Source organism: Nicotiana tabacum, chromosome 10 (genome assembly GCF_000715075.1).
Source record: "Nicotiana tabacum cultivar K326 chromosome 10, ASM71507v2, whole genome shotgun sequence".
Lineage (NCBI taxonomy): Eukaryota > Viridiplantae > Streptophyta > Magnoliopsida > Solanales > Solanaceae > Nicotiana > Nicotiana tabacum.
The window spans coordinates 43,627,674-43,653,285 of NC_134089.1; the positions used below are offsets into that span (position 1 = coordinate 43,627,674).

Below are 25,612 nucleotides of genomic sequence, written 5' to 3' on the forward strand. Positions count from 1 at the left end.
TGAAATGAACCGTTGGAACTAATTGTTTTCAACTACTTGAAACTAAGCCAACCTTAATTACTAATGATTACAAAAGTTTGCTTAAGCTTGATCATTAACTTAAATAACCTATTGGATTAGTGTTCTTAGCCTTACTACATTGAATCGCACTTCAAATATATCAAGCCTACGGATTATACGAAATTACTAACCAATTATATTTGCCTAACACTTACGGATCTTTGTTACTAACAAGATTCAAAAAATCACAAACTTCAAGTTACTTCTATTCCAATATTCGCGAGTTCAAAGCTAGATTTTACCAACCAATTAAATCGATTCACCACATTAACTAATTACCAATTCAAGTTGGATGTGATTCCGAAGCTACATTATTTTAAATATATGAATTAGCAAAACTGAAACTGATAACTATGCAATTCCTACAGAAATACGTCCAATAGTTCAACAATCTAACAATTCTGCTCAAATTAAACATGCATACTATATTGACTAATATTCATGTCATTTCAAGGATCTTAGGTCTGTAATCTAACATTATGCCCTATCTAGCTGCTAATCAGTGATCTTACAAAAATAGTCTTAATACTACATGCCTCTACCCTTCATATAACAGGAAACACATAACTAATATCTAACTAAAATACAATTATTCTATAGTTAAATATAGAAATCTTCTGTCCATTTTATTTCAACTTCAATAATCAAACATTGAGGTAATTCAAAGTAGTGTACCTGATAATAGAACAGAAGAAGAAGGTGAGGATTAGTAGATCAGTAGCAGACAACAGCAACAGCAACAATAACCAACAGGCAACTTAAAACCAACGGAACAAAATCCGGCAACCAGCAGTCCCGAAAACCAATGGAGAAAAACCCAGAAATAGCAATGAAACAGTAACAGATGTCCAATAGCACACTTCAGGAAATACTACTTGAAAACCAACAATGCCAAACAATTACTAGCAGAAAAACAGAGTGAATCAGGGGAGAAAGGGCAATGGAACAGCTCTGGTATTTTAGAAGTAAAGAAAAGACCTCACTTTTAGTTTGAAAGTCAGCCTATTTCAACTTTAAAATTACTGAATTCTGATGATAAAATCCAGCAGGTTTTTAACTTGAACTATGAATGTTTTCCCTTTGTTCAAAGTTCAGCTTCCATTCACTCTTAAACTCTGGACTTTTCCCCTCAAAATCCAGTCCCCCCATTAGTCCCCAAATGACTCCTATTTTATACCCAAAGCAGACCCTTTTCAGCCCCTCCCTTTTCTTTTACTATTACCCTTTTATTATTACCCTCCACTTCTTTTTACTTTCCAGCTACTATATTCCTCTACTATGTGAATCATTTTATCTTTTCATTATTACCTACTGTTGCTAATTTCCAACTAGCAAAAGCACCTCTTATTCCTTAGTGGCCCTTCTATCAATAAGCACTAGTTCAATTTAAAGCACACCAGGACCCTACTGGACAGACTACTCAGTCAAAACCATTTTCAAACCTTTGAACTCCCCAAATTATCCCCTGAGACCCCACTGTTATTACTTCATTACCCTAAGCTTTACAAGTCTGAAGTTACATTTATGTAAGTTCAAACCTGACACTAATTTCAGGTTAAACACCTAAATAACTACAGTTATATCCAATTCACAATCCTATTCAGACACAATGATTTAAGGCAGAAGAACATAAGAAAATCGAAATGGTATTAATTAGGGCAATGAGATAAACTATGAAGAACTGAACGAGTAATCTGGTTAAAATAAACAAAACTGAAAACAACAGGTTCAATTCATTACACATTTAACACAGAAGACAAAAAGGAATGGTAAACCTATTGGAAAACAACCAGGAACTACTATCATGTTTTCTCTAATTTTTCAAGCAAATTAATTGACGACACTTGATTAATCGATTATACAGGCCATAATGTACAACAATTATCGACAATCAATCAGAAAAAACCACATGTGATTCGAGTAGCATTTGACAGAAACAGTGAGTTGTAATACAACCAACTAATCGACGAAACTAATCACATTGATTACACAGTTTACAACATATACTTAATCAATGAACAGAAGAATTAGACCAAATAAAAGGTCATTGAAGATGGATAGAATCAATCGACGAAAATTGAAAAATCAGTGAAAATTAAACTAAACAAATAAACAGATATAAACACAAAAATAGAACAAAAGAAGGGAAAAATACCTCAGTGACAAAGATCAGAAACAGACGACCTTGGGACCAACTTGGACTTGGATTTTTTGAGGTCAAACGGACCTTAATCGAGTGTTCTCAACTGAGAACACTGGACTAAGGTCAGTTAGAAACCCCAAATCCCTCTTAATTTCGGACGAAGCCCGTGTTTTGGTTTTCTAGGGTTCTTACGTTCGATTTGGGGCTCGAACGTTTCTAGGCAGATTCGAACGGGACCAAAGTTATTTATGGTATGAGGGAGGTCTGGGGGTTGCCTGGTATGAATTTGGGGTTAGTTGGTGTAGGTTTCCGTTTGGCTTGAATCTTCAAATGAAGATTCAAGAAGATGGGGGAAGATTCGAACCAAACGAGTAACATATTTGGAACAGGGGTGGTCAGATGGTCTTATGGTGTTAAGGTGGTGACCGGCGGCGTTGATGCCGCCGGGTTTTAGGCGACGGGGTAAGGTGGCGGCTAGGGTTAGCCCTAGTTCGTCTCTGAGTTGAGAGACGATGAACAGGGAAGAAAAGGTGGGGTGTTTGGTTTGGGGGGCTGGGGTAGGTATTAGGCTTATATAGTGGAGGGGGGATTGATCTTGGCCGTTGGATCAAGCACGATCAACGGCCTGGATCAACTCACTTAACTGAACGGTGTCGTTCGGTTTAAGTTGGGGAATGGGTTGACCCGGGGGTGAAGTGGATCGGGTCGTGGTGAGGCCTTGAGGCTGTTGGATCAAAGAAAATGGATGGCTCGGATTAAACACTTGAAACGGTGTCGTTTCAAACCAAGCCAGGGCTGCATTGGACCGTTTGATCTGTTCGATCAGCGGCTCAGATTGAAGACGCCTAAACGGCGTCGTTTAGGCTATCTGAGAGATCAGGCATAATGGACTAGGTTATTGCATTGCATTTTGGGCCTGATTTTGGCCTGGCCCAGTCCGACTCAGCTAATTATTTTAACTCTTTTCTTTTTCTTCTTTTAATTAACAATTAACAACAACTCTAGAAATAAATTGTAAAACAAAATTGATCTACAAAAATATTAATTAACCCTTAACAACAAACAACACACAAGTTAAAACATTTAATTAAAAATAAAATCACACAATAGCACATTTAAATGACAAAATTACAACAATTACATATTTTTTGTGATTTTCCTTCTTTTAAAACCAAATTATGGTTTAATTAATTCCTAATTGTAAGAAATAAAATTCCTAAGTGCACATGCCACATATTTTTTATTATTTCAATTAATTATAACAGGACAAATATTCACAGACAAAAACACAAATAATTATCCAAAAATGCCACGCAAATCCTAAAAATTGTACACCAAGAAAATTTTATTTTATTTTTTGATTTCTTTTGGAGTAGTTTTCGTGAAGCAAAAATCACGTGCTCACAATCATACGATAAAAGAAATAGGAATACACATGTTTCTCTGAAATAACTTTGACAAGTTTTTATTTTTGAACCTTGTCTAGTTCCGAATAAAACTTTACATGTATTTGAATTACATCTATAACTTTCTCGTAACTGTTTTTCTTATAACAAATTTAAAAGAAGAATAATAGACACGGGGTTTTTTCTTATAACCCGTTTTAGTGCATAGCCTTTACCCTAACTATAGTGAAGTTTTTCTTTGGCCTTAGCTCGTGGCTTTATGACTTTTACTCTGCACTTGACTCTTTCAGGCTTGATTTTTCCTTAATCTTCTTTGTCTTCTTTATACACATGTCCTTGTATATTATGTAGTCCCCCAAGTGTTTGAGTGTTGAAGTATGAAGCCTCGAGCACTTGATAGTTTCTCTCATTTGGTCCTTTTCCGGAATAGGAAAAACATACGGGACTCGGAGGGACGATTATAGATGAAGAAGACTGCATAACCTGTTTGCATTTCTATTAGAATAATTGTAACCTTAGGCCAGGAATTTTAGGTTACTCTATGTGCCTTACAGGTCGTGACTTATCATTTAGTACGGGTTAGCTTTTTGCCTATCATCTAAAATCGTTAGGAAAATTTTAACAATTCAAAAATGAAATTTAAAATGGTTATACCTGACCGTGGGTTTTCCTTAGAAATAGTATCTCTTTAAATGAACAGCATTCCAATGTGAAGGTAGTATCTTGCCATCCATTGTTTCCAGTTCATATGCCCCCTTTCCTGCAACATCACGCACTTTGTAGGGTCCTTCCCATGTTGGACTTAATTTCCCTGTGTTAGCTACCTTTGTAGACTGAAAAACCTTTTTAAGCACGAAGTCCCCAATTTTGAAGAACCTGAGGCATGCTTTTCTATTGTAGTATCGTTCTATGACTTGCTTTTGTGCTGCCATTCTTATTAAAGCAGCTTCTCTCCGCCCCTCGAGTAAATTTAGGTTGACCCGCATCTCCTCGTCATTAGATTCTTGTGTCACCTGTGTGAACCATGTACTTGGTTCCCCTATCTTAACTGAAATTAAAGCCTCAGCTCCATAAACCAATGAGAATGGTGTTTCTCCTGTACTTGTTTTTGTAGTTGTGCGATATGCCCATAAAACTCCAGGTAACACTTAAGGCCAGTTTCCTTTTGATTCCTCTAGTCGTTTCTTTAAATTTGTTGATAATGACTTTGTTCGTTGATTCTGCCTGTCCATTACCTACCGGATGATAGGGTGTTGACGTAATCCTTTTAATTTGCAAGCTTTGAAAAAATTCTGTGATCTGAGCTCCAATAAACTGAGGACCATTATCACATACGATCTCTTTTGGTACGCCGAATCGACATATGATATTCCGCCAAATAAAGTCTCTGACTTCCTTTTCTCGCACCTGTTTGAATGCACCTGCCTCTACCCATTTAGTAAAATAATCAGTGAGAACAAGCAAAAACTTTACTTGTCCTTTTGCTTGCGGTAATGGACCTACGATATCCATTCCCCATTTCATAAATGGCCATGGCGCAATGACCGAATGTAATAATTCTGCAGGTCTATGCATATTGTTACCGTACCTCTGGCATTTATCACATTTGGCCACGAAACTTTCTGCCTCCTCTTCCATTTTAGGCCAGTAATAACCTACCCTAATTAAGGTTCTTACTAGTGATCTTCCACCTGCGTGATTCCCGCAATGACCCTCGTGTATTTCTCTCATTACATACTCTGTTTGCGAAGGTCCAAGGCATCTTGCTAAGGGACCACCGAACATTTTACGATATAGATTGCCTTGTTTTAAGAAGTACCGAGCGGCCTGTCTTCGAAGCGTATAAGCATTTTTCTTGTCATCAGGTACGGTTCCATACTGTAAAAAAGCAACAATTTTGTTTCTCCAGTCCTAGGTTAAGTTATTAAAATTTACCTCATTCGAATCAGGATCAAGAACTGAATGAAATAAATGTATCACTGAGGCATTTGCATCGTTTGCCACGTCGGCCGCAGATGCAAGATTAGCTAGGGCGTCTACTTCAAGATTTTCGTCCCTGGGTATTTGTCTAACTTTCCAATCTTGAAATTGTTTTATCAATTCCCGTACCTTTCCCAAGTACTGCTGTATCCTTGCTTCCCTGGATGTATAAGTCCCCAGCATTTGATTAACTACGAGTTGTGAATCACTCTTGATTATAATCTGATTTATGCCAAGTTTTTGTGCCAGTTCTAAACCTGCAATCATAGCCTCATATTCTGCCTCATTGTTAGTTATGGAATGACATTTAATAGCTTGCTGAATGGTTTCACCCGTAGGTGGTACCAATACGACCCCCAAACCTGCTCCTCTCACATTAGATGAGCCATCAGTGAATAAGGTCCAAGTTCCTGGGTTAGCTCCATTGAACACCCGTAATTCTTTTTCTGTTTCTAATTGTATTCCCTGACTAAAATCAGCCACGAAATTAGCTAATACTTGTGATTTTATAGCAGTTCTAGGTTGGTATGCAATTTCGTATTCACTTAACTCTATTTCCCACTTAGCTAACCTACCTAATAACTCATGCTTATGTAATATGTTACGTAAAGGGTAGGTAGTTACCACAACAATAGGATGACACTGAAAGTAAGGTCTTAACTTTCTAGATGCCATGATTAACGCAAGTGCAAGTTTTTCTAACTGAGGATACCTCGTCTATGCATCTAACAAATATTTACTTACGTAATAGATAGGTGATTGTTTACCTTGCTCTTCTCGGACCAAAACAGCACTTACCGTCACTTTCGAAACAGCAAGGTAGAGGAGTGTCTTTTCCCCAGCCTTTGGTTTTGCCAACAAAGGTGGATTTGATAAGTACGTTTTCAAATTCCTAAGTGCTTGTTGACATTCCTCATTCCATTCAAAATGATCCTGCTTCTTAAGGGCTGAGAAGAATTTAAAACACTTTTCTGATGATTTAGAGATGAATCTTCCCAAGGCCGCAATTCTCCATATTAATCTTTGAACTTCTTTCTTGTTTGAAAGTATGTCAGGGATTTCCTCAATGGCTTTAATCTGTGCAGAATTTACTTCAATTCCAAGGTTAGAAACAAGAAAACCCAAACACTTGCCTGATGCAATTCCAAATGCACATTTTTCGGGATTTAACTTCATATTAAATTTGCGCAAAATTGAAAATGTGTCAGATAAGTGTGATATGTGATTTTTTGAGTACTGAGTTTTAACAAGCATATCATCTATATATACCTCCATAGTCTTTCCTAAATATTCCTGAAACATTTTGGTAACTAACCTCTGATACGTTGCACCTGCATTCTTTAGACCAAAGGGCATTACTTTATAACAGTAAGTCCCCCTGTCTGTTATGAATGAAGTTTTTTCTTTATCTCCCAGATCCATTTTAATCTGATTATAACCTGAATATGTATCTAAAAAACTTAATAATGCGTGACCTGCAGTTGCATCAATCAATTGATCTATGTGTGGTAGTGGAAAAGAATCTTTAGGGCATGCTTTGTTAAGATCTGTATAATATACACAAACCCGCCACTTACCGTTTTTCTTTGGAACCACAACAGTATTGGCTAACCAGTTAGGATACTTTACCTTTCGAATGGAACCAATTTTTAGCAATTTTTGGACTTCTTCTTGAATCACCTGATTTTTGAAAGTTCCGTGCTTTCTTTTCTTTTGCTTCACAAGAGGATATGACGGATTATGAGTCGTCACCTCCGGTGGTATTCCTGTCATGTCGGAGTGGGACCAAGCAAAACAGTCCATGTTAGTTTTCAAAAATTCAATTAACTTACCTTTCATTCCTTGGTCAAGATTAGCTCCGACATAGACTTTTTTATTAGGCCATTGAGCGAATAACACGACAGGTTCTAATTCCTCTATCGTTGTTTTGATATTTTCATTCTCTTCTGGTTCTTGAATGGTATCAGGCCTTGCGTCTACATTTGTTCGCCCTTGTTCAGTTGAGGTTTGTGTTGTGATGTCCTCAACTGCCTTCTGTGATTGCTATTTGCCTTCACTTCTCATGCTTGTATCTGCAACGGAGTTATTAGCCCTGGATGTATGTTGATCTCCGCGAATTTGACAGATTCCCCATGGCGATGGAAATTTGATAACTTGATGCAAGGTTGAAGGAATATCATCCATTTCATGGATCCATGGTCTCCCCAGAATCATGTTGTAAGCCATCTCCATGTCTACTACCTGGAACTTTGTATCTTTGATGACCCCTTCAGCAAAAGTGGTGAGTGTTACCTCTCCTTTCGTGACGACACTGGAATTATCAAATCCAGATAGAGTATGCGCCTTTGGTATTACTCTATCTTCAGCTTGCATCTCACGTAGCACTCTTAGCAAAATAATGTTCACGGAACTACCTGGATCAATCAAAACTCATTTCACATTAGTATCATGCACAATTAAAGATATTACCAGTGCATCGTTATGAGGGGTTAATACGCCATCTGTATCTGCATCATTGAATGTAATATTGCCTTCTTCTAAAACATGTCGCACCCGTTTCCCTTGGGTAATAGTTACTTTGGAAGTTTTGTTAGTTGCAGTATATGACACACCATTGATGTCTTCACCCCCACTTATAACGTTAACAGTTCTTTTGGGAGAAGGTGGTTTTGGAGGCTCCTGCATGTTCTTCATGTAATCTTGCTTGCCTTTCTCGCTGAACAACTCAGTAATATATCCTTGTTTTAATAAATGATCAACTTCACTTTGTAAAAATCTGCAATCTGCTGTTTTATGCTCGTGGTCATTATGGAACTCGCACCAATGGTCAGGGTTGAGCCTATTTGGATTCGATCTCATTTCCTTTGGCCACCGAACCTTATCTCCCATGCTTTTGAAAACAGCTACGAGCTCGGAGGTGCTGACGTTGAAGTTGTAACCTCCGAATCTCGCTTTTAAATTTCTATCATCATCCCATGACTCATAGTTGTTTCGCTCGTTCCTAAATCTTGATGAAGAACCTGATTCTTTGTTTCTTGATCTGTGATCGTGCCTTTGATTATCCTATTTTGACCGTGAGTCTTTTCCGACAAGTCCCATATAGGGCTCGTACCTATTTTTACCGGATCTTTTTTCGGTCTCTGCACGTCTTGAACGTATATTTTCTTCTTTTTGAGATCGTGGAACAGTATCTTCCTCAATCCTCAACTTCGTGCTATACCTGTTATAGACATCATTCCACGTTGTAGCTGGTAATTCTCGAAGGCTTTCCTTGAGTCTCCTCGTAGCTTCTGAGCTTTTTTCATTCAAATTGCTTGTAAAAGCTATAGCTGCCCAGATATCAGGTACACGCGGCAATGTCATTCTTTCACGTTGAAATCTGTCCACGAATTCTCTAAGCAATTCTGAATTTCCTTGCTTGATTTTGAAAATATCCTCCATTCTTTTTTCCACTTTTTGGGCTCCCGAGTGTGCTTTGATGAAAGAATCTGCAAGCTCAGCAAAAGAATTTATAGAATTTTCAGGTAAAAGGGAATACCATGTTAGTGCTCCTTTGGTGAGTGTTTCACCAAATTTCTTGACTAATACCGATTCAATCTCCTGCTTAGTCAAATCATTGCCTTTTACGCCCGTTGTGAATCCAGTCACGTGGTCTCGTAGGTCTGTTGTTCCATCATACTTTGGAATAACAAGCATTTTGAACTTTTTTGGAATTGGGAGTGGGGCAGCACTTGACTTCCAAGGTTGTTGCGAATATCTGTCCATGTCTACCCCTTTGATTATGGGCGGCACCCCGGGTATCTGCTCTATGCGTTCACTTTGCTCCTTGAGCTGTTTCTGCAAGATTAGTACTAAATTTTGTAAATCGGAATTAATTACATTACCTGGTTCTCTCTCCTGCGATTTACTGGGAGTTCCACCGCTGCCTGAGTTACATTACCTGGTTCTCGTGAGGGTATTATTTGGAGTAGGTGTGGGTGTTGCAACAGGTAACTGGTTAACAAGTGTCTCAATAGCTTTGTTGACCTGAGTGGCAATTAATTTCTGCAAAGCTTCATCAACACTTTCAAATTGAGCATACTCGTTTATTTGAGATCCATCAGGAGTACCCTCACGAGATTGCCGTGGAGAGTCCTGCGGAGTAGGAATTTGAATGTTAATATTCTGTGGACCTCCCTGACTTTGTTGGTTTTCTTGGTTTCCTGGGGTGTTGTCATTGTTATTCGACATAATTGATGCAACAAGGAAGGTCAAGTAAAAACAAAATAGATTATCAAATTCCCGGTAACGGAACCAATTTGTTTAACCAAAAAATAGAATTTTAGTCAAAGCTAGAATTTAGAAGAACGCGGGTTTCTGATAATCGAAAGAATATGTAGAAGAAAGTAATTTGGGGTAACCAGAGTATAATCAGGAGAAAAACAAGTGAATCAAAGTATATTCCAATAGCATCTCGTGTTTACAAGTGATCAGATACCTCCATTTTATAGGTATCTGGAAGATATGCGTTTTCCCCAAATCATAATGAGGTTATTATGAATAATTAAAGACATTGAATGCTACTTTACACAATCATTATAATCATTACAAATTCTCTAACATATCCAGTATTTAATGCCTGTCAAATTCCGTATCTGCGCTCTTTATTATGGTCAGATCCATTCTTTTTGATAAATGACTTAAATAGGTACGGGCGCTGAATCCTTCGAATGTCCTCTCGTACCTCTTCCTTTGCCTTTGCTCGTTTCTATTGTTGCCCGTGCCTCTTGACTAATTATAATTCTTTGACTATTTGACCAGTCCACGTGTCTCAACATGTCACTTACATATATAGATGCAATTTTCCCCAATACACACAAGTCTCTCGAACAAGTCCTTACCGATTCTTCTTGCTTTCTTGTTATCTATTTTTTCCTTTAAACTGTTTGTCCAATTATAATACTCCTTCTGTCTCTATTAAGATAATGTAGTTTAACTTGACACAAAATTTCAAAAAAAGAAGGATAATATATAATTACTCCATTAGAGTTGTCCCACTTTATCAGTTGCACCCTCAAACTTTGCGGAAGTCCTATGACCCCCTTATCTTTGTTCGAACTTCGAAGTGGTATAAGTATCACCTTTTGAGCCCACGTGGCATCTAAATTGTTTTTCACGAAATTTTGCGCGTGGAATGGAAAAATCATTATCACTGGTAAAGTTGCTGCCATGTGACCAGAAGGTCACGGAATCGAACCGTGGAAATAGCCTCTTGCAGAAATGCAGGATAAGGCTGCGTATAATAGACCCTTGTGGTCTGGCCCTTGTCCGAACCCGACGCATAGCACGAGCTTAGTGCACCAACCGAGAGGTTGTAAGTTCGAGTCTCCCTAAGAGCAAAGTGAGAAATTCTTGGAGGGAAGGATGCCGGGGGTCTATTTGGAAACAGTCTTATTGTTGTTGTTACTTTTTCTTTTCTTTTCTTTTTCCTTCTATTTCTTCTCTTCGTCTTTCTCATTAACAAAATACCCAACAGAAGCCAATGCTAGCACTAAGAAGCCATTGTTAACTTTAAAAAAAAAAAAAAACGCTAAAGACAACCAAATTACCAATAACCCAATGAAAAAAGATACCAAGTGGGAATATATAAAACTGAGAAAGGGATTTTAATTTTGAAAAAAGATTGCCATTTTTTCCGATGATTATCTCGTCGGAGTTTTTTACCTTTGCCGTTGCTGTTACAAAATCCTTCCCTTCCATCCTAAAAATCATCTTTAGTGCCTTGTTTCTCTTTCTTAATTTGCTTTTCGTAATTATTCACCGGAAAAAATGGCCGCTGAATTAGGCGTATTTCAAATAACGAGGGAATGTTTAAAAAGGAAGAAATGAATAGGGAGGTAGATTGGAACTAAGAAATATTCAGTTGGGGTGGGACGATGAAGGAGACTTGGGTTGGAGGTTTGGGGGGGGGGGGTGTTTGGGAGATGAAGAAAAGGAAAAAAGAAAAAGAAAAAGCAATCCATAATTAATAAAAAAGAAATTATGTAGTATAAAACACGTGTCAAAATATGATTGCTGAAACTGGTGTTAGCCATAAAAGATGGTATTTATTATATTTCAAAAAGAGCTAAGGGGGTCATACCTCCGCAAAGCATGAGGGTACAGATGGTAAAGTGAGACAACTCCAAGGGGTAATTATGTATTATTCCAAAAAAAGACTTGATATTAATTTTTTAAATTGAATAATAAGGAAAGTATGTTAATTGAACAAGGAAGTAGTTTCTTAAAATGGTGCGCAAAAGTAGATTCAATCCATTGAAGTGAACTCACTCAACTGAATTCATCTCTGGACTCTGATGGTGTGATGCTAAAAGGTCAATAAAACAACGATACTTAAAACAAAGAATGTAATAGAAAGTGGAAGACCGTGAAAGTGTAATGAACTCATGAGTGGATTTCCATGTCTCATTCTTTTCCAATGTAGAGTAAAATCACGCAATTCTTAGTGAAGAAGCTAACAATTTCGACCATAATTGATTTGGTTTGATTTGAACTAAAGAAAGTCAAACTGAAACTAAACCAACCCGACATTACATATATAGAAATTTTAGATATATTTAATATATAAATATAATTATTGTGATGTAATTTATAAATATTTTTTAAAAGATTTCATAATTTTATCTTTTGACGTATTATTTCAAGGTTGGACTTAGAACTTTTGAATGTTCCAATAAGTTTTATAGGGGCATTTACATCTATACCCGTTTTTTGTGTCACATTTTAACTTATGCCCGTTTTGCAAAAACAATTGCAAGCGTACCCGCTTTTTCGCATAACTTCAGCATACGGGGCTGAAGTAGCAAAGACAATCATGCAAAACTTCAGCATTCTAGTAGCCGGCCCTGAAGTTCAGCTCTAGAGCTGAAGATTTTGTTTTGTAACTGGCGAACTTCAGCTCTAGAGCTAAAATTTTTGTTTGTAACTGGCGAACTTCAGCTCTAGAGCTGAAATTTTTATTTTTTAACTGGCGAACAATTGAAGTTTTGTTTGTAACTGACAAACTTCACCTCTAAAGCTGAAGTTTTTATTTTTGTAACCGGCCTAGAGCATGACTGTAACTCTCTTTAGTTCTGCGATAGTTCTGCGAAATAAGGTGTACCTTTTGTGTCAGTTTCTTAATTTGTTCATTGTGCATGTTGATTTTCAGGAGTGCACAGTAGTATCGAGTAGGCATATCCAACAAATAAAATACTTGTTTGGGGTTCCTCTGCATCACATCATTAGATAGAAGTCAAAGCAATTTGTAAAGCACAAGAAATGGAACACCTCTTCTCATGGGGAAATTTGCTTTTACTTTAAAAGGAAAATCACTTAGCAGATTCATATCCAGCATTCTGAGAACTTAGACATGGAAGCCTCTTCCCTATTTACGGACTTTCGATATGAAGCTTCAAAAGTTCAAAAACCCACTGCTTCGATTCGAGAATGTAGATGCAACTTTGTGTTGTCATTGTTACGTTAGACAGAAAAAATAAAAAAAGCTACGAAATAATAATAACAGAGAAATAATAACATAGAAGAGGTCCACAAATGACAAATGGTACATATGAAAGGGGGAAGGAGAAGTTTGAGAAAGAAGAGACCGATATAACTTTGAGGAGGAGAAGGAGGAGAAAGGGGGCTGAAGTCATTTAAAAAGTGGGTACAAGTTAAAAAGTTTTTTAAAAATGGGTATAGGTTAAATGGGGGCGGCCAAATAGGGCACCCCGTGCAATTTTTACAGTTTTATAGCCATTAACATTAGTAAATTAAATAGTGCTAACAAAAGCCCAAACCAAAATCAAATCAATACTAATGCTAATAAAAGACATTCAATTCAATACTACGAACGAAAATGTATTGAATATCAATTTTTTGTTTTGCAATAATTCAGATAAAAATGCATAACCTATTTTTATTTTTTCTTTAGCGTTTAATCATGTAATTAATACTCTCTTATTAGTCTATTTATTTTAGCATGACTTAGTACTTTTAGGTTATGTTTATTTTTATTATGGCTTTTTAATTAGCAATATTTATATTACATAATTTTATTGTCTTTATTGTTGAATATTTTAGGATAATGTCATGACATATCTCATATTTTGTATTATTTTCTTGAAAAATACTTTATATAGTTGCATCTTACTAGGACTAAAGAAATATTTTGAGCACAATTTATATGTTTTGTTCTACGAAGATTTTACCGAAAAAAACCCGAATAACATGAAAACCCGAGAAAAATCGAGAGTGAAAAATTCGAGTTTTATTGGTTTGGTTTGGTTTTTATATTTAATAACCTGACACAATTGGTTTGATTTGGTAATTGTAAAATCCGAACCAACCCGATCTATGTACACTCCTAGAAATAGGAGTGCCAAACGAACGGGTCGGGTGGGATATGGTTTGGATCAAAACCGGATAATGAAAAAAACGGATAAATTATCCGACTCGATCCATATTTAATACGAATAAAAAAGGATTATCCGACAGATAATATGAGTAACCATATTATCTATGACTTCTTGCATATGATCACTTTTGTGAGAATTCTTAGTCTCCCAAACTTAAAGAACCCTCAATTTGAGATTTTACAAATGTAAAAGTTAGACTCATTGATTATCCATTTTCTAAATGAATAATATGGTTCCTATCTATAATGACCCGTTTTTAGAAAATTTATTATCCAACCCATTTTTTAGTAGATAATATGGGTAGTTAACCATTTTCTTTTAATCATTTTGCCACCATTACATGGAAGTAATTTAATCGTGAGTGCATTTCCACGCCTCTTACTCTTTTCTACTTCGCATAATCTTTATTAGAGTAAAATCATGCAATCCTTAGTGAAGAAGCTAACAATTCAATATTTGATATCACTGCAACAACAATAACATAACTGTGGGGTCTGGAGAGGGTAGTGTGTGCGCATACCTTACCCCTACCTTGTGATATCAATATTTGATATCACTATGTCCAAACAAAATTAATCGGATAGAAAACTAATGTCGCAAAAATCCTAGTCCTCTAACTCTAGTAATCCTTCTAAAATTTGCCAAGTCGAAATATTAGGAATGGCAGCGGACCAGGACGGAGGTGGGACTGTGCATGAAATTACTTAATTTTGAAGTCCTCCCTCAGTGACATCCCAATTCTGGATAAAAACTTTCCCGCATCCAATACTTACCCTAACGCCAATTGCTCTTTGCGCCAAAAAGGACAAAAACAAAGTTCTTCACAATACAAGTGTATATAGAAGAAAAAGTCCAAGCCACACGTCTCGGAGATTCAATCCAAAGCAAACGAATTTTTTAACTAGCTAGAGAATATGAACAAGAAAGGCAGTCTTTTTCTTGGTAAAAACCCAAGGTTAGACATACATAGCTAGTATACATTCAGGAATGGCAGAACGAAGAGGACATATTCAAATCGGTTCAACGAAAATGCACATCTGCAGTAAGCAACAATTCTATCATTTAATCTTACACATCAAGCTGCAAGGCTTCACCAGCAGTTGTCCTCGCCACCCAGTGATCTACTGAGTAAGACAAAAATTGAGTATCTCAGATAAAAGATAAACACGGCTCTCTCCTACTTCTCTCCAAGCAGCTATCAAAGGAAGAAAAATGTTGTGCTTTCCACGGATCAAAAAAGATAATATTGTGCTTTTCATCATTCAGTTGACATAAATATATGTAGGTTCATGCAAAGTGCATAGCTAACAGGGTACAAGAAAATAAGGACTTCACAAGTGCAACTACAGAAATGTTACAACATTCATTCCCCTAAAAGAAGAAATGGCAAACCATTGAATTTTACAGAATGCAAGATCAATGCCCTGATATTCCACTATGCATGATTGTTTCCGCCTCATGTTATGTCCCTGAGACTTCGATTTGGTTGATTGGTGCTTCAATTCTTTTCTTTTCTTTTTTTGTTTAATAACAGTGGTGCCTTCCACCGGCTACCCTCTACCTCCAACCACCACAGGTATCGAATAACTTTGCCCGCCTAACTTTGCCCGCCAAGGCTTTAGCAGATGCGAAGAAATTTATGTGCATATCTGCCTTATTGGTGCCATCATTGGCAAATTTACGGAGTTTCTTGGAATATATAGTAATGTCATCATCTGTTCCTAGTTGAGCTACTAGCTCAAAGACGCACATATTTAACATCAGCCTGCAACACCTCCTAACCTAAAAGAGTATAAGGAACTATGCTCCAGAGTTTCTCTTAGGCATATCGAAGTTAATGCCTTAATGGGGGCATCAAATAGGCAACTTAGGCAATGACCAGAGGCAAGAAGGAAAATGAGGAAATGCCTATAGGAATAATAAGACAGCAATCACTGCATAGCATGCAATTATGAAAGTACCACTACCACAAAAAAGCTTGGAAAACATAGTTAGAGATGTGTCCATTTCCTTAGAGAGGAGAGAATGCAGTGAGTTATGTGCAAAGCATCCGACTCTCTAATCTGGTCTACCTATATAGTTTGCCAGCTGTTACATGCAAAGATGATTGGACGAGTTGTTGGGTAGGCTATTACTTATACATTGCTCAATGTGCATGCATCAAGCAAAATTGCCCTTCTTTCACTGGTATATGTAATGTGACTAATCAGATACATCCACTATGATGAGTCCATAAGAAACCTTTTTCTACTACAGGTTATAAGGGAGTCTTTGATAAGCCTTGGAAGAAATGAAATTCAAGAATGCAGTGACTAGAGAAGGAAGGGGACAGCTGATGTGTACTCTCTACTGAGCCTCTCATTTTCTTTATCAACTTCACTGAGCTAGGAACACAGCACTCTACCTTCATCTTAGCTCAGTGGAGTTGATAAGGGAAATGAGAGGCGAGAGGCTCAGACAACTGATTTCCTCTTCGTACTAAGTCTGACACGTACAAGTTATTACGAATTGAGAACCTAAATAGACAAAAAGTTCAGAGACATAATTACAGTACATATACATTCTTAGTTGCTCTTTTGAAATATCTCAGTCCATAAAAATGACCTAATCTGATTACAATGACCACTTTTAAGGATATCACATTCAATTGTTGTCTCGATCTGCTAAGGTTTTCTGCTTCACATCCAATGCCTCTCTAAGAAGAATAAATAATCCAAGGTGACACATTCATTTTAGCTACAATCAATTCAGTTACTGCAAATATATTAAAAATACATCACATGCAATCAGAATAAACCACTTTTAAAATTTCACACCTGAATGTTGTCTCTGTTTGTTAGAATGATTTCTAATCACACAAAATGGTTGTCTATATCACACATGCAGTTAGATGAGTTCGGATAAATATTTTCTATCCACTAAGGTCTTCATAATTTGATCGATTGTTTAAGAAGGAAGCACAATGAAAACAAAATTTCATAATAGTCCAGTGTCTGTGCGGGATAACCAATATTTTAGTAAATAACATTACTGCACAACTTACTAACACGGCAAACAGTTATTACCTGGAAAAACCATATATCTGCAGAAAAGGACGAATTTTTACCTTACAAAAGGAGAAATGCCACCTGAATCATCAGAATTCATTCCAAGCCAGCAACTTTGTACCTCAACTTCATATTGTGGTTTTCCTGCCATCGTTTCAAATCATTGTAAATATAAAGCTCAATCATCAATATCCACACACACAAAAAAAATCATTGTTGTTGTGTTGTTGGTAAAAAAAAAAAACAAAGACAACTACGCTTCAATTCCAAGCTAGATCCAAATGTTACTTCTTCCTTTCCAATTTATCAGATGTGTTTGACTGAGGGGAATTTAGGAAAGAAATCCAAACTTTTATAATTTGTGATCTCATTGAGCCATATATATTTATGTGACTAGAAATCATCTCATTAAAGGTAAAATAGGAAGTCAAAAGTTATTGTTTCTAACTATAGAAATGTGTCATTTTTCTGGAGAAGACTGAAAAGGAAATACTGCAGACGATCATACTACAACTTATCTACGCCTCAATCTCAAACTATTTTGTGTCCAAAAAATCCATACAGAACCCAAAATCCAAAAGTAAAGTCTATCTTTATTCATGCATACCTGCTCAAGAACCTTAGCGGAACTGGTTTCCACCAATCTAGCCAAACTATCAAGCTTAACAAGCATTTTATCATACAAATGCTCCAATTCAGCAGTATAATTTGAAGCATCAGAGCCCATCAACTTGTTCAATCTCCCAATCTCAAATCCTTCAGCACACAAATCCAACTCCTTCTGATCCTTCAAACCCCTTTTAATACTCACCAAAGATTCCAACTTTTCATCCTCAGCCATTGCATTTGGACCCCTTAAGTCACATGATATTAAAGGAAATGGTGAAATAGGACTAAAAGAACCATAATGGGATCGAAATGATGGACCAATGTTGATAATATCTAAACTTTTGGAGTCGAATGAATCAGTGGAAATACGGTACTGAAAAGCTTTGTACTCGTGGGTATGTATCAGTTGTTCATGAAACGGCGTCGTTAACAGAAGGAACAAAGAGGGGGGCAGAGAAAGTAAATACGGAGCATTTTGAGGGGTAAAAGAGTGAGAAGCAGAGGAAGTTAAAGAAAGGGTAGTTGTAGAATCCTTTAAAGAGGGTCTTAAAGGGGTTTTTCGGCGACCGGAAAACCAACCAAGAACGGCGGCGGAAGGATCATCCAGCTGGTGTAAAGGGAGGGGAAAGTGGGAAGGGATAGAGAGAAAATCGGTGATAGTGGCGGTAAGAATTGGGCCGTCGTCGGAGGCGATGGTTACGGCGGCGGAGGTAGTGGCGGGGTCGTCGGAAAGAGGAGTGGTGGTGGAGAATGACATGTGGCCGAATAATAGACCGTGGATGTCGCCGGAGGATGAGAAAAGACGGTGGAGGATAGAGGCTAAAGTAGTGCCGGAGATTTGAATCTTGTGTATAGAGAGATCATCCATGATTTGCTGAAAAGATTTGGGTGAAGCTAGAAAGTAATAAATTGGTGGTGACCAAATTGGATACAGAAAACGGTTTTTATTATCAAAGAGAGAAACAATGCGACTTATAATCTGTAATTCTGTATATGCAATCTATATTTTTTTTTTGTATCGTTCCAACTTTATTGGATTAAAAAAGATTGAGTCAGTCGCTTCTATCTAATCCGTGTTAGGTTGTATTTGTGTTGTGTTGTTTCTATTTTAGAATGTTCCTAGAAGAATGATATATTTTTATATATAAAAAAAATTGTGTTTCAAAATTTTTAATATATTTTTAATAATGTATTTTTATAGCTATTAGTCATAAAACACGCGTTTTATGTATGTATCACATATCAATAAATATATTTTAAAAATTATATGAATATTATTAAAATAGTAATGTATTTGAGTTATAAAATAAAAATTAAAAAATAATTCAAATTTTTAAAAATAATGAATGTTAATCTCATTTAACTAATTCAATTAAAAAAGAAATCTTGTCTCGCAGAATTTTCCAAATAAGTTATTATGATTGCTTAAGGCTTCCTTGGTAAAACAAGTAACATAAAAATACTTTACCTCAATTCAACAAAAGTTTAATTAAAGTGACAAGCAATCAACTTAGTTGATAATACGCTAGACTTGAATAATTTTTTTTGGACTCAGTGTAACATGTCTTACCAAGCTAAGTTATTTTTATATTATCATTTAGCTGCTCATGGTGATTTTATTTGATTCATGTTAATAAATAATATTTGTTTGTATGAACTTTATCTCAAATTGAGTTCTTTTCCAAGTACACTCATGGGTGTCATTAATGATCTCCTTGTGACGACCCGACCAGTCGTCTCATAATTATCGCTCCGTTTTCCTTATTTATGCTTTTTATTGCTTTGTTTATCGGTTCAATGTGTGATTGAGTTGGTTGGCACGGGTTCGGAAATGATTTGGTAAGGTTTGAAACACTTAGTCTCTTTTGAGTAAGCTTAAGATAGAAAAGTCAACCGGATGTTGACTTATGAGTTAGAGGGCTCGGATGTGAGTTCCGATGGTTCTGATAGTTTCGGGAGGTGATTTGAGACATAAGAGCGTGATCGGAATGTGTTTTGGAGGTCTGGAGTAGATTGAGGCTTGAATTGGCGAAATTGAATTTTTGGCATTTTCCGGTTGGTAGGTGAGATTTTGATATAGGGGTCGGAATGGAATTCCGGGAGTTGCAGTAGTTTCGTTGGGTCATTTTGGATATGTGTGCAAAATTTCAGGTCATTCGGACGTGGTTTGGTATACTTTTTGATCAAAAGCGTAATTCGGAAGATTTTGGAAACTTAGGCTTGAATCCGATATGTTTTGGTTGATTCGATGTTGTTTGAGGTATTTTAAAGATTGGTACGAATTTGAATAAGGTTATGGGATATGTTTGTTCTTTTGGTTGAGGTCCAGGGGGCCTTGGGGTGATTTCGGATGGTTGACGGAGAGTTTGGAAATTTGGTTTGGCAGCTGAAGTGTGGAATTTGCTGTCATAACCGCACCTGCGGCTAGGGGACCACATGTACGGTCTCGCAGAAGCGATTTAGGAGTAGCAGAAGCGGAAAAGGGGCTAGGAAGGCTGGAGCTGCGGAAGCGGCTGAGGAGCCGCACCTGCGATGGCGCAGGTGCGGAAGGTGCATTGCAGATGCAAAAGCTGGGGAATAAGTGAAAACCGCAGAAGCGGCGTCTTGGACCTCAAAAGTGGTACCACAGAAGCGGTAGATGGGGCCGCAGATAGGAAATGCCTGGGCCAAAACATATAAATTCATTCCTTCGCGATTTTTGAGCTATTCCACCATTTTAAGTCGGTTTTTGGAGCTTTTTGGGCGATTTGAAGAAGGATTTCAAGGGAACTTCATTGAGGTAAGGATTTTGGACCTAAAACTTGTTCCTATGGTATTATTTCACGGATTAGAGCTATAATTAATGGAATTTAAGGATCAAAATTTGGGGAAACTAGGGCTTGGTATTGGAGACCTAGACTTGGGGATTTGAGGGACCATTTGTGGTTGGATTTTGGTACTTTTGATATGTATGAACTCGTGGGGAGATAAGAAACCTATTGATGTGAATTTTATCGAATTCCGAAACGTGGGTCCGGGGTCGGGTTTTGGTAATTTCGGAATTTATGTTGTAAATTGATTATATTCGCTTGAGCTTCGTTCCCTTAGCATATTTTGACGTCGTGTTTCTAATTTTGGATAGATTCAACACGAGTTGAGGCCGATTCGAGGGGCAAAGACGTCACGGGCTAGATTTCGGACCGAATTGAGGTGAGTAATGATTGTAAATGTTGTCCTGAGGGTTTGAAACCCCGGATCGCACATCGTTGTGCTATATTGAGGTGACGCACACGCTAGATGACGAGCGTGAGGTCATGCACTGTTGAGGATTGTGACTTACTCCATCCCGAATGACTGTTTTACCGCGTATTTGATTGAAAACTATTTGCTATCATCATGTTTTGGGCTGAATGCCATATTTGGGCCTCGTGCTAACTATTTGGACCCTTAGGGGATTTTTACTGATATTTCCTCACTGTTTTGACTTTATACTTGTACTCAGTCATGCTATATTCTATTGTTTTCATAACTCAGCAATGTTTACTCTGTTTTAACACATTAAATGAGATTCTAAATGATAATTTGGGCTGAACATCATGTTTTACTGTTGTCCGAGGGGCTTATGAGATTCTGACTGAGTAAGGCCGAGGGCCTGTGCTGTGAGGATACACTGATTTATGATTATGAGGCGAGGGCCTGTGTTGTACGCCATGAGATGGCTTGATATTGTGCTTGGGCCGTAAAGGGCCCCTCCAGGAGTCTGCACACCCCTAGTGAGCGCGAGTACCCATTGTAATGTGAGATATTGCCCGAGGAGCTGGTGTTGTTCTATGATACTGCCCGAGGGGCGGATTTTGTTGACATTGTGCCCGAGGGGCGATCCTTTATGTGTTTATCTTTCCTAGTTGCCTGTCATTTACCTGCTTAATTAAAAAAGCATTTCATGAAGTTTAAACTGAACTAAAATGACTTTATATATCTTCATTGATTCACGGTTTTTACTGCTTCATTATAATCTGTAATGTGCCTTACGTGATTTCATATTTCTCAGTCTTTATTTATGATTATTATTCACTTAGTTGGAATACTCACTTTACTCCCTGCACCCCGTGTGCAGATTCAGGCGCTGTTGATCCTGCTTGTGAGGGTTGAGAGCTCTCGACAGATTTCGGAGTTCACGAGGTAGCTGCTTGGCGTCCACAGCCCCATGCTTCTCCCCTTTATCTCATTTCCTTTCTCTTGTTAATGATTCTGTAATAGATTTGTAGACGCTTCAGACTTGTAATATATTGATAGATGTCACCCCGATATCGGGTTGTGTTGGTTTTATTTTCCGCAACTGTACTATTTCACCTTATCTATTTGGGATATTTATTATGCTTTAGACTTACTGGCATTATCTTAACTGCTTAAAAAAAATTGGGAATGTGTCGGCTGACCTTGTCTTCAAGAGAGGCGCCATCACGACGGGGTTCGAGTTTAGGCTCGTGACAAGTTGGTATCAGAGCCTAGGTTACATAGGTCTTACGAGTCATGAGCAGGTTTAGTAGAGTCTCGCGGATTGGTACGGAGACGTCTGTATTTATCCTTGAGAGGCTGTAAAACCTTTAGGAAAAACTTCATACTCTTGGAATTATTGTCGTGCGAATTTGTTGATCTCAGTACTAAACTTCTGTTATTCTATTCTCTCAATGATGGTGAGGACACGCGCTACCGGTCAGGATAGACGACCACCAGTGCCACCAGCTGTGGCCATTAGAGGCCGAGGATGCGGTCGCGGTCGCGATCGTGGTAGGGGCAGAGGTGTGGCCCGCACAGCAGCTAGGGCAACACCTGCAGATCCACCAGCCGCCCCAGTTCAGGATCAGGTCCCTATTGTGGATGCTCCAGCAGCACCAGCTCAGGCACCAGCTGTGCCCATTGTGATTCCGGGTCTTCAGGAGGCCTTGGCTTAGATTCTGTCAGTATGCACTGGCCTAACTTAGGCGGTCTAAGTTACTACAGACGCAACTACTTCTCAGGCCGGGGGAGGCACTCAGACTCCCACCGCTTGGCAACAGTTCCTACTTGGCAGCAGTTCATACTTCTCTTTCTGGAGAAGTATGTGCCGCAGTCTCGCAGAGAGGAGCTGCGCATGCAGTTTGAGTGGTTATGTCAGGGAGAGATGATTGTGACGTAGTATGAGATAAGGTTCTTTGAGTTAGCTCGCCATGCGATTTGGTTGGTTCCCACAGATAGAGAGAGGATTAGAGGTTTGTTGATGACCTCACTTACCAGCTTCGTATTCTTATGACCAGAGAGAGGGTGACTGGTGCTACCTTTGAGGAGGTTGTAGACATTGCTCGTGAGATTGAGTCAGTTCGTCGCCAGGAGCAAGAGGAGAGGGAGGCCAAGAGGCCTCGAGGATCTGGTAGTTATAGTGGTACTCCTTCGAGAAGTCAGTTTCAGCATGGCAGAGGCCGTCCCTTCAGGCATGCTCAACCAGCTCGCCCAGGTTATCGTGGGGTGTCATCGGGTCATGGTTCTCACGGTTCTCATCAGGGCCAGTCGTCACTTAGTGCCCTTACAACTCAGAGTTCATCCCGTGCTCCATCAGTTTAGGGTTCTTCTATGCCAGGTGCATCAGCTAGTCATTCCGGTGCTAGGGGTTCCCTTCAGTCCCCATCTCCAGCACTCGAGAGTTGCTATGAGTTTGGAGAGATGGGTCATATGTGGAGGCAATGTCCTCGTCGCCTTGCAAGTCCATCTCACTAGAGGAGTCAGCCATCGGCTTCAGCACCAGTTACTTCACCACTACCCACACAGCCAGCGAGGGGTGAAGGTCAGTCAGCTAGGGGTTCCCTTAGAGGGGGAGGTCGATCAGGTAGCGGTCAGGCCCGTTTCTATGCACTTCTAGCTAGACCTGATGCTATTGCTTCCGATGCTATTATTACAGGTATTGTTTCAGTCTGCCACAGAGATGCCTCTATATTATTTGATCCCGGTTTCACCTTTTCTTATGTGTCATCATACATTGCTCATTATTTTGGTACGCCCCGTGAGTCTCTTACATGTTCATGTATCTACCCTGATGGGTGATACTATTATTATAGACCGTGTGTACCAGTCGTGTGTGGTGACTGTTGGGGGTCTGGAGACCCGAGTGGATCTTTTATTATTGTGTATGGTAGACTTCGATGTTATTTTGGGCATGGATTAGCTATCTCCGTGTCATGCTATTCTGGACTGTCATGCTAAGACAGTCACATTGGCTATATCGGGTGTGCCACGGATTGAGTGGTGAGGTTTGACTGATTATGTTTCTAGTAGAGTGATCTCATTCTTGAAAGCCCATCGTATGGTTAGGAATGTTTGTCTTTTGTATCTAGCCATTGTGAGGGATGTCGGTGCAGAGACTCCCAGTATTGATTATGTTCTAGTTGTGAGGGATTTTCCCGATGTGTTTCTTGAAGACCTGCCAGGCATGCCACCAGACAAGGATATTGACTTTGGTATTGACCTGTGATGGGCACTCAGCCCATTTCTATTCCGCCGCATCGTATGGCACCAGCGGAGTTGAAGGAGTTAAAGGAGCAGCTTCAGGAACTCCTTGATAAGGGGTTCATTTGGCCTAGTGTGTCACTTTGGGGTGCGCCAGTTCTATTTGTGAAGAAGAAAGATGGCACTATGAGTATGTGCATTGATTATAGGCAATTGAACAAAGTAACAGTTAAGAATAAGTATCCTTTGCCTCGCATTGATGATTTATTCGACCAACTTCAGGGAGAGAGAGTGTTCTCTAAGATTGATCTCCGTTCAGGTTATCATCAGTTGAAGATCAGGGACTCAGATATTCTTAAGACAGCTTTCAGGACCCGATATGGTCATTATGAGTTCTTGGTGATGTTTTTTGGGCTGACTAATGCCCCAACAACGTTCATGCATTTGATGAACAACATGTTCCGGCCTTATCTCGACTCATTCATCATAGTCTTCATTGATGATATTCTGGTGTATTCGCATAGTCAGAAGAAGTACGCGGAGCATTTGAGAGTTGTGTTGCTGAGATTGAGGGAGGAAAAGCTTTATGCAAAATTCTCCAAGTGTGAGTTTTGGCTTAGTTTAGTGGCTTTCTTGGGGCACGTGGTGTCCAGCGAGGGTATTCAGGTTGATACAAAGAAGATAGAGGTGGTTCAGAGTTGGCCCAGACCGTCCTCAGCCACAGAGATTCGCAACTTTCTTGGTTTGGCAGGCTATTATCACCGGTTTGTTCAGGGTTTCAACATCTATCACATCGCCCTTGACCAAGTTGACTTAGAAGGGTGCTTCATTTGTATGGTCGGATGAGTGTGATGAGAGCTTGTAGAAGCTCAAGACAGCCTTGACCACAACTCCAGTGTTAGTTTTGCCATCAGTTTCAGGTTCATATACCGTGTATTGTGATGCTTCGAGAGTTGGTATTGGTTGTGTATCAATGCAGGATGGTAGAACTATTGCTTATGCTTCTCGTCAGTTGAAGCCCCATGAGAAAAACTACCCCGTTCATTATTTGGAGTTGGATGCCATAGTTCACGAGTTGAAGAATTGGAGGCATTACTTTTATGGTGTGTCTTGTGAGGTATTTACTGATCATCGTAGTCTCCAGCACTTGTTCAAGCAAAAGGATCTTAATGTGAGGCCGCGGAAGTGGTTAGAGTTGCTAAAGGATTATGATATTACTATATTGTATCATCCGGGAAAGGTCAATGTGGTGGCCGATGCTTTAAGACAAAGGGCAATGAGTATGGGGAGTTTGGCATATATTCCAGCTGGGGAGAGACCTCTTGCATTTGATGTTCAGGCTTTGGCCAATCGGTTCATGAGGTTAGATATTTCGGAGCCCAGTCGGGTATTGGCTTGTGTGGTTTCTCGGTCTTCCTTATATGATCGCATCAGAGAGCGCTATTATGATGATCCGCATTTGCTTGTCCTTAA

The 25,612-nt window shown here is 38.7% G+C and overlaps 1 protein-coding gene across 4 annotated transcripts; it reads right to left on the minus strand.

The window, feature by feature from the left end:
• Positions 1 to 14,897: 14,897 nt before the first annotated feature.
• Positions 14,898 to 18,785, minus strand: LOC107798940 (uncharacterized). Of its 4 annotated transcripts, none has more exons than XM_016621967.2 (3): positions 17,679 to 18,785; positions 17,131 to 17,215; positions 14,898 to 15,145 (listed from the first exon to the last, which is right to left on the minus strand). In XM_016621967.2, exons 1-2 carry the CDS (start codon positions 18,546 to 18,548, stop codon positions 17,168 to 17,170), a joined length of 918 nt encoding a protein of 305 aa, XP_016477453.1. In that variant the 5' UTR covers positions 18,549 to 18,785; the 3' UTR covers positions 14,898 to 15,145; positions 17,131 to 17,167. The 4 variants fall into 4 exon arrangements, with proteins under 4 accessions (XP_016477453.1, XP_016477452.1, XP_075078924.1 ...); XM_016621966.2 differs by having other exon boundaries at positions 14,898 to 15,148; XM_075222823.1 differs by having other exon boundaries at positions 14,898 to 15,219.
• Positions 18,786 to 25,612: the final 6,827 nt, after the last annotated feature.

Excerpts from the sequence above, each read along its gene's own strand:
- LOC107798940 (XM_016621967.2), bottom strand. The coding sequence starts at position 18,548 with ATGGATGATCTCTCTATACACAAGATTCAAATCTCCGGCACTACTTTA. Across the intron at positions 17,216-17,678 it reads CCGCTAAGGTTCTTGAGCAG|GAAAACCACAATATGAAGTT; the intron begins GTATGCATGAAT and ends AAACGATGGCAG.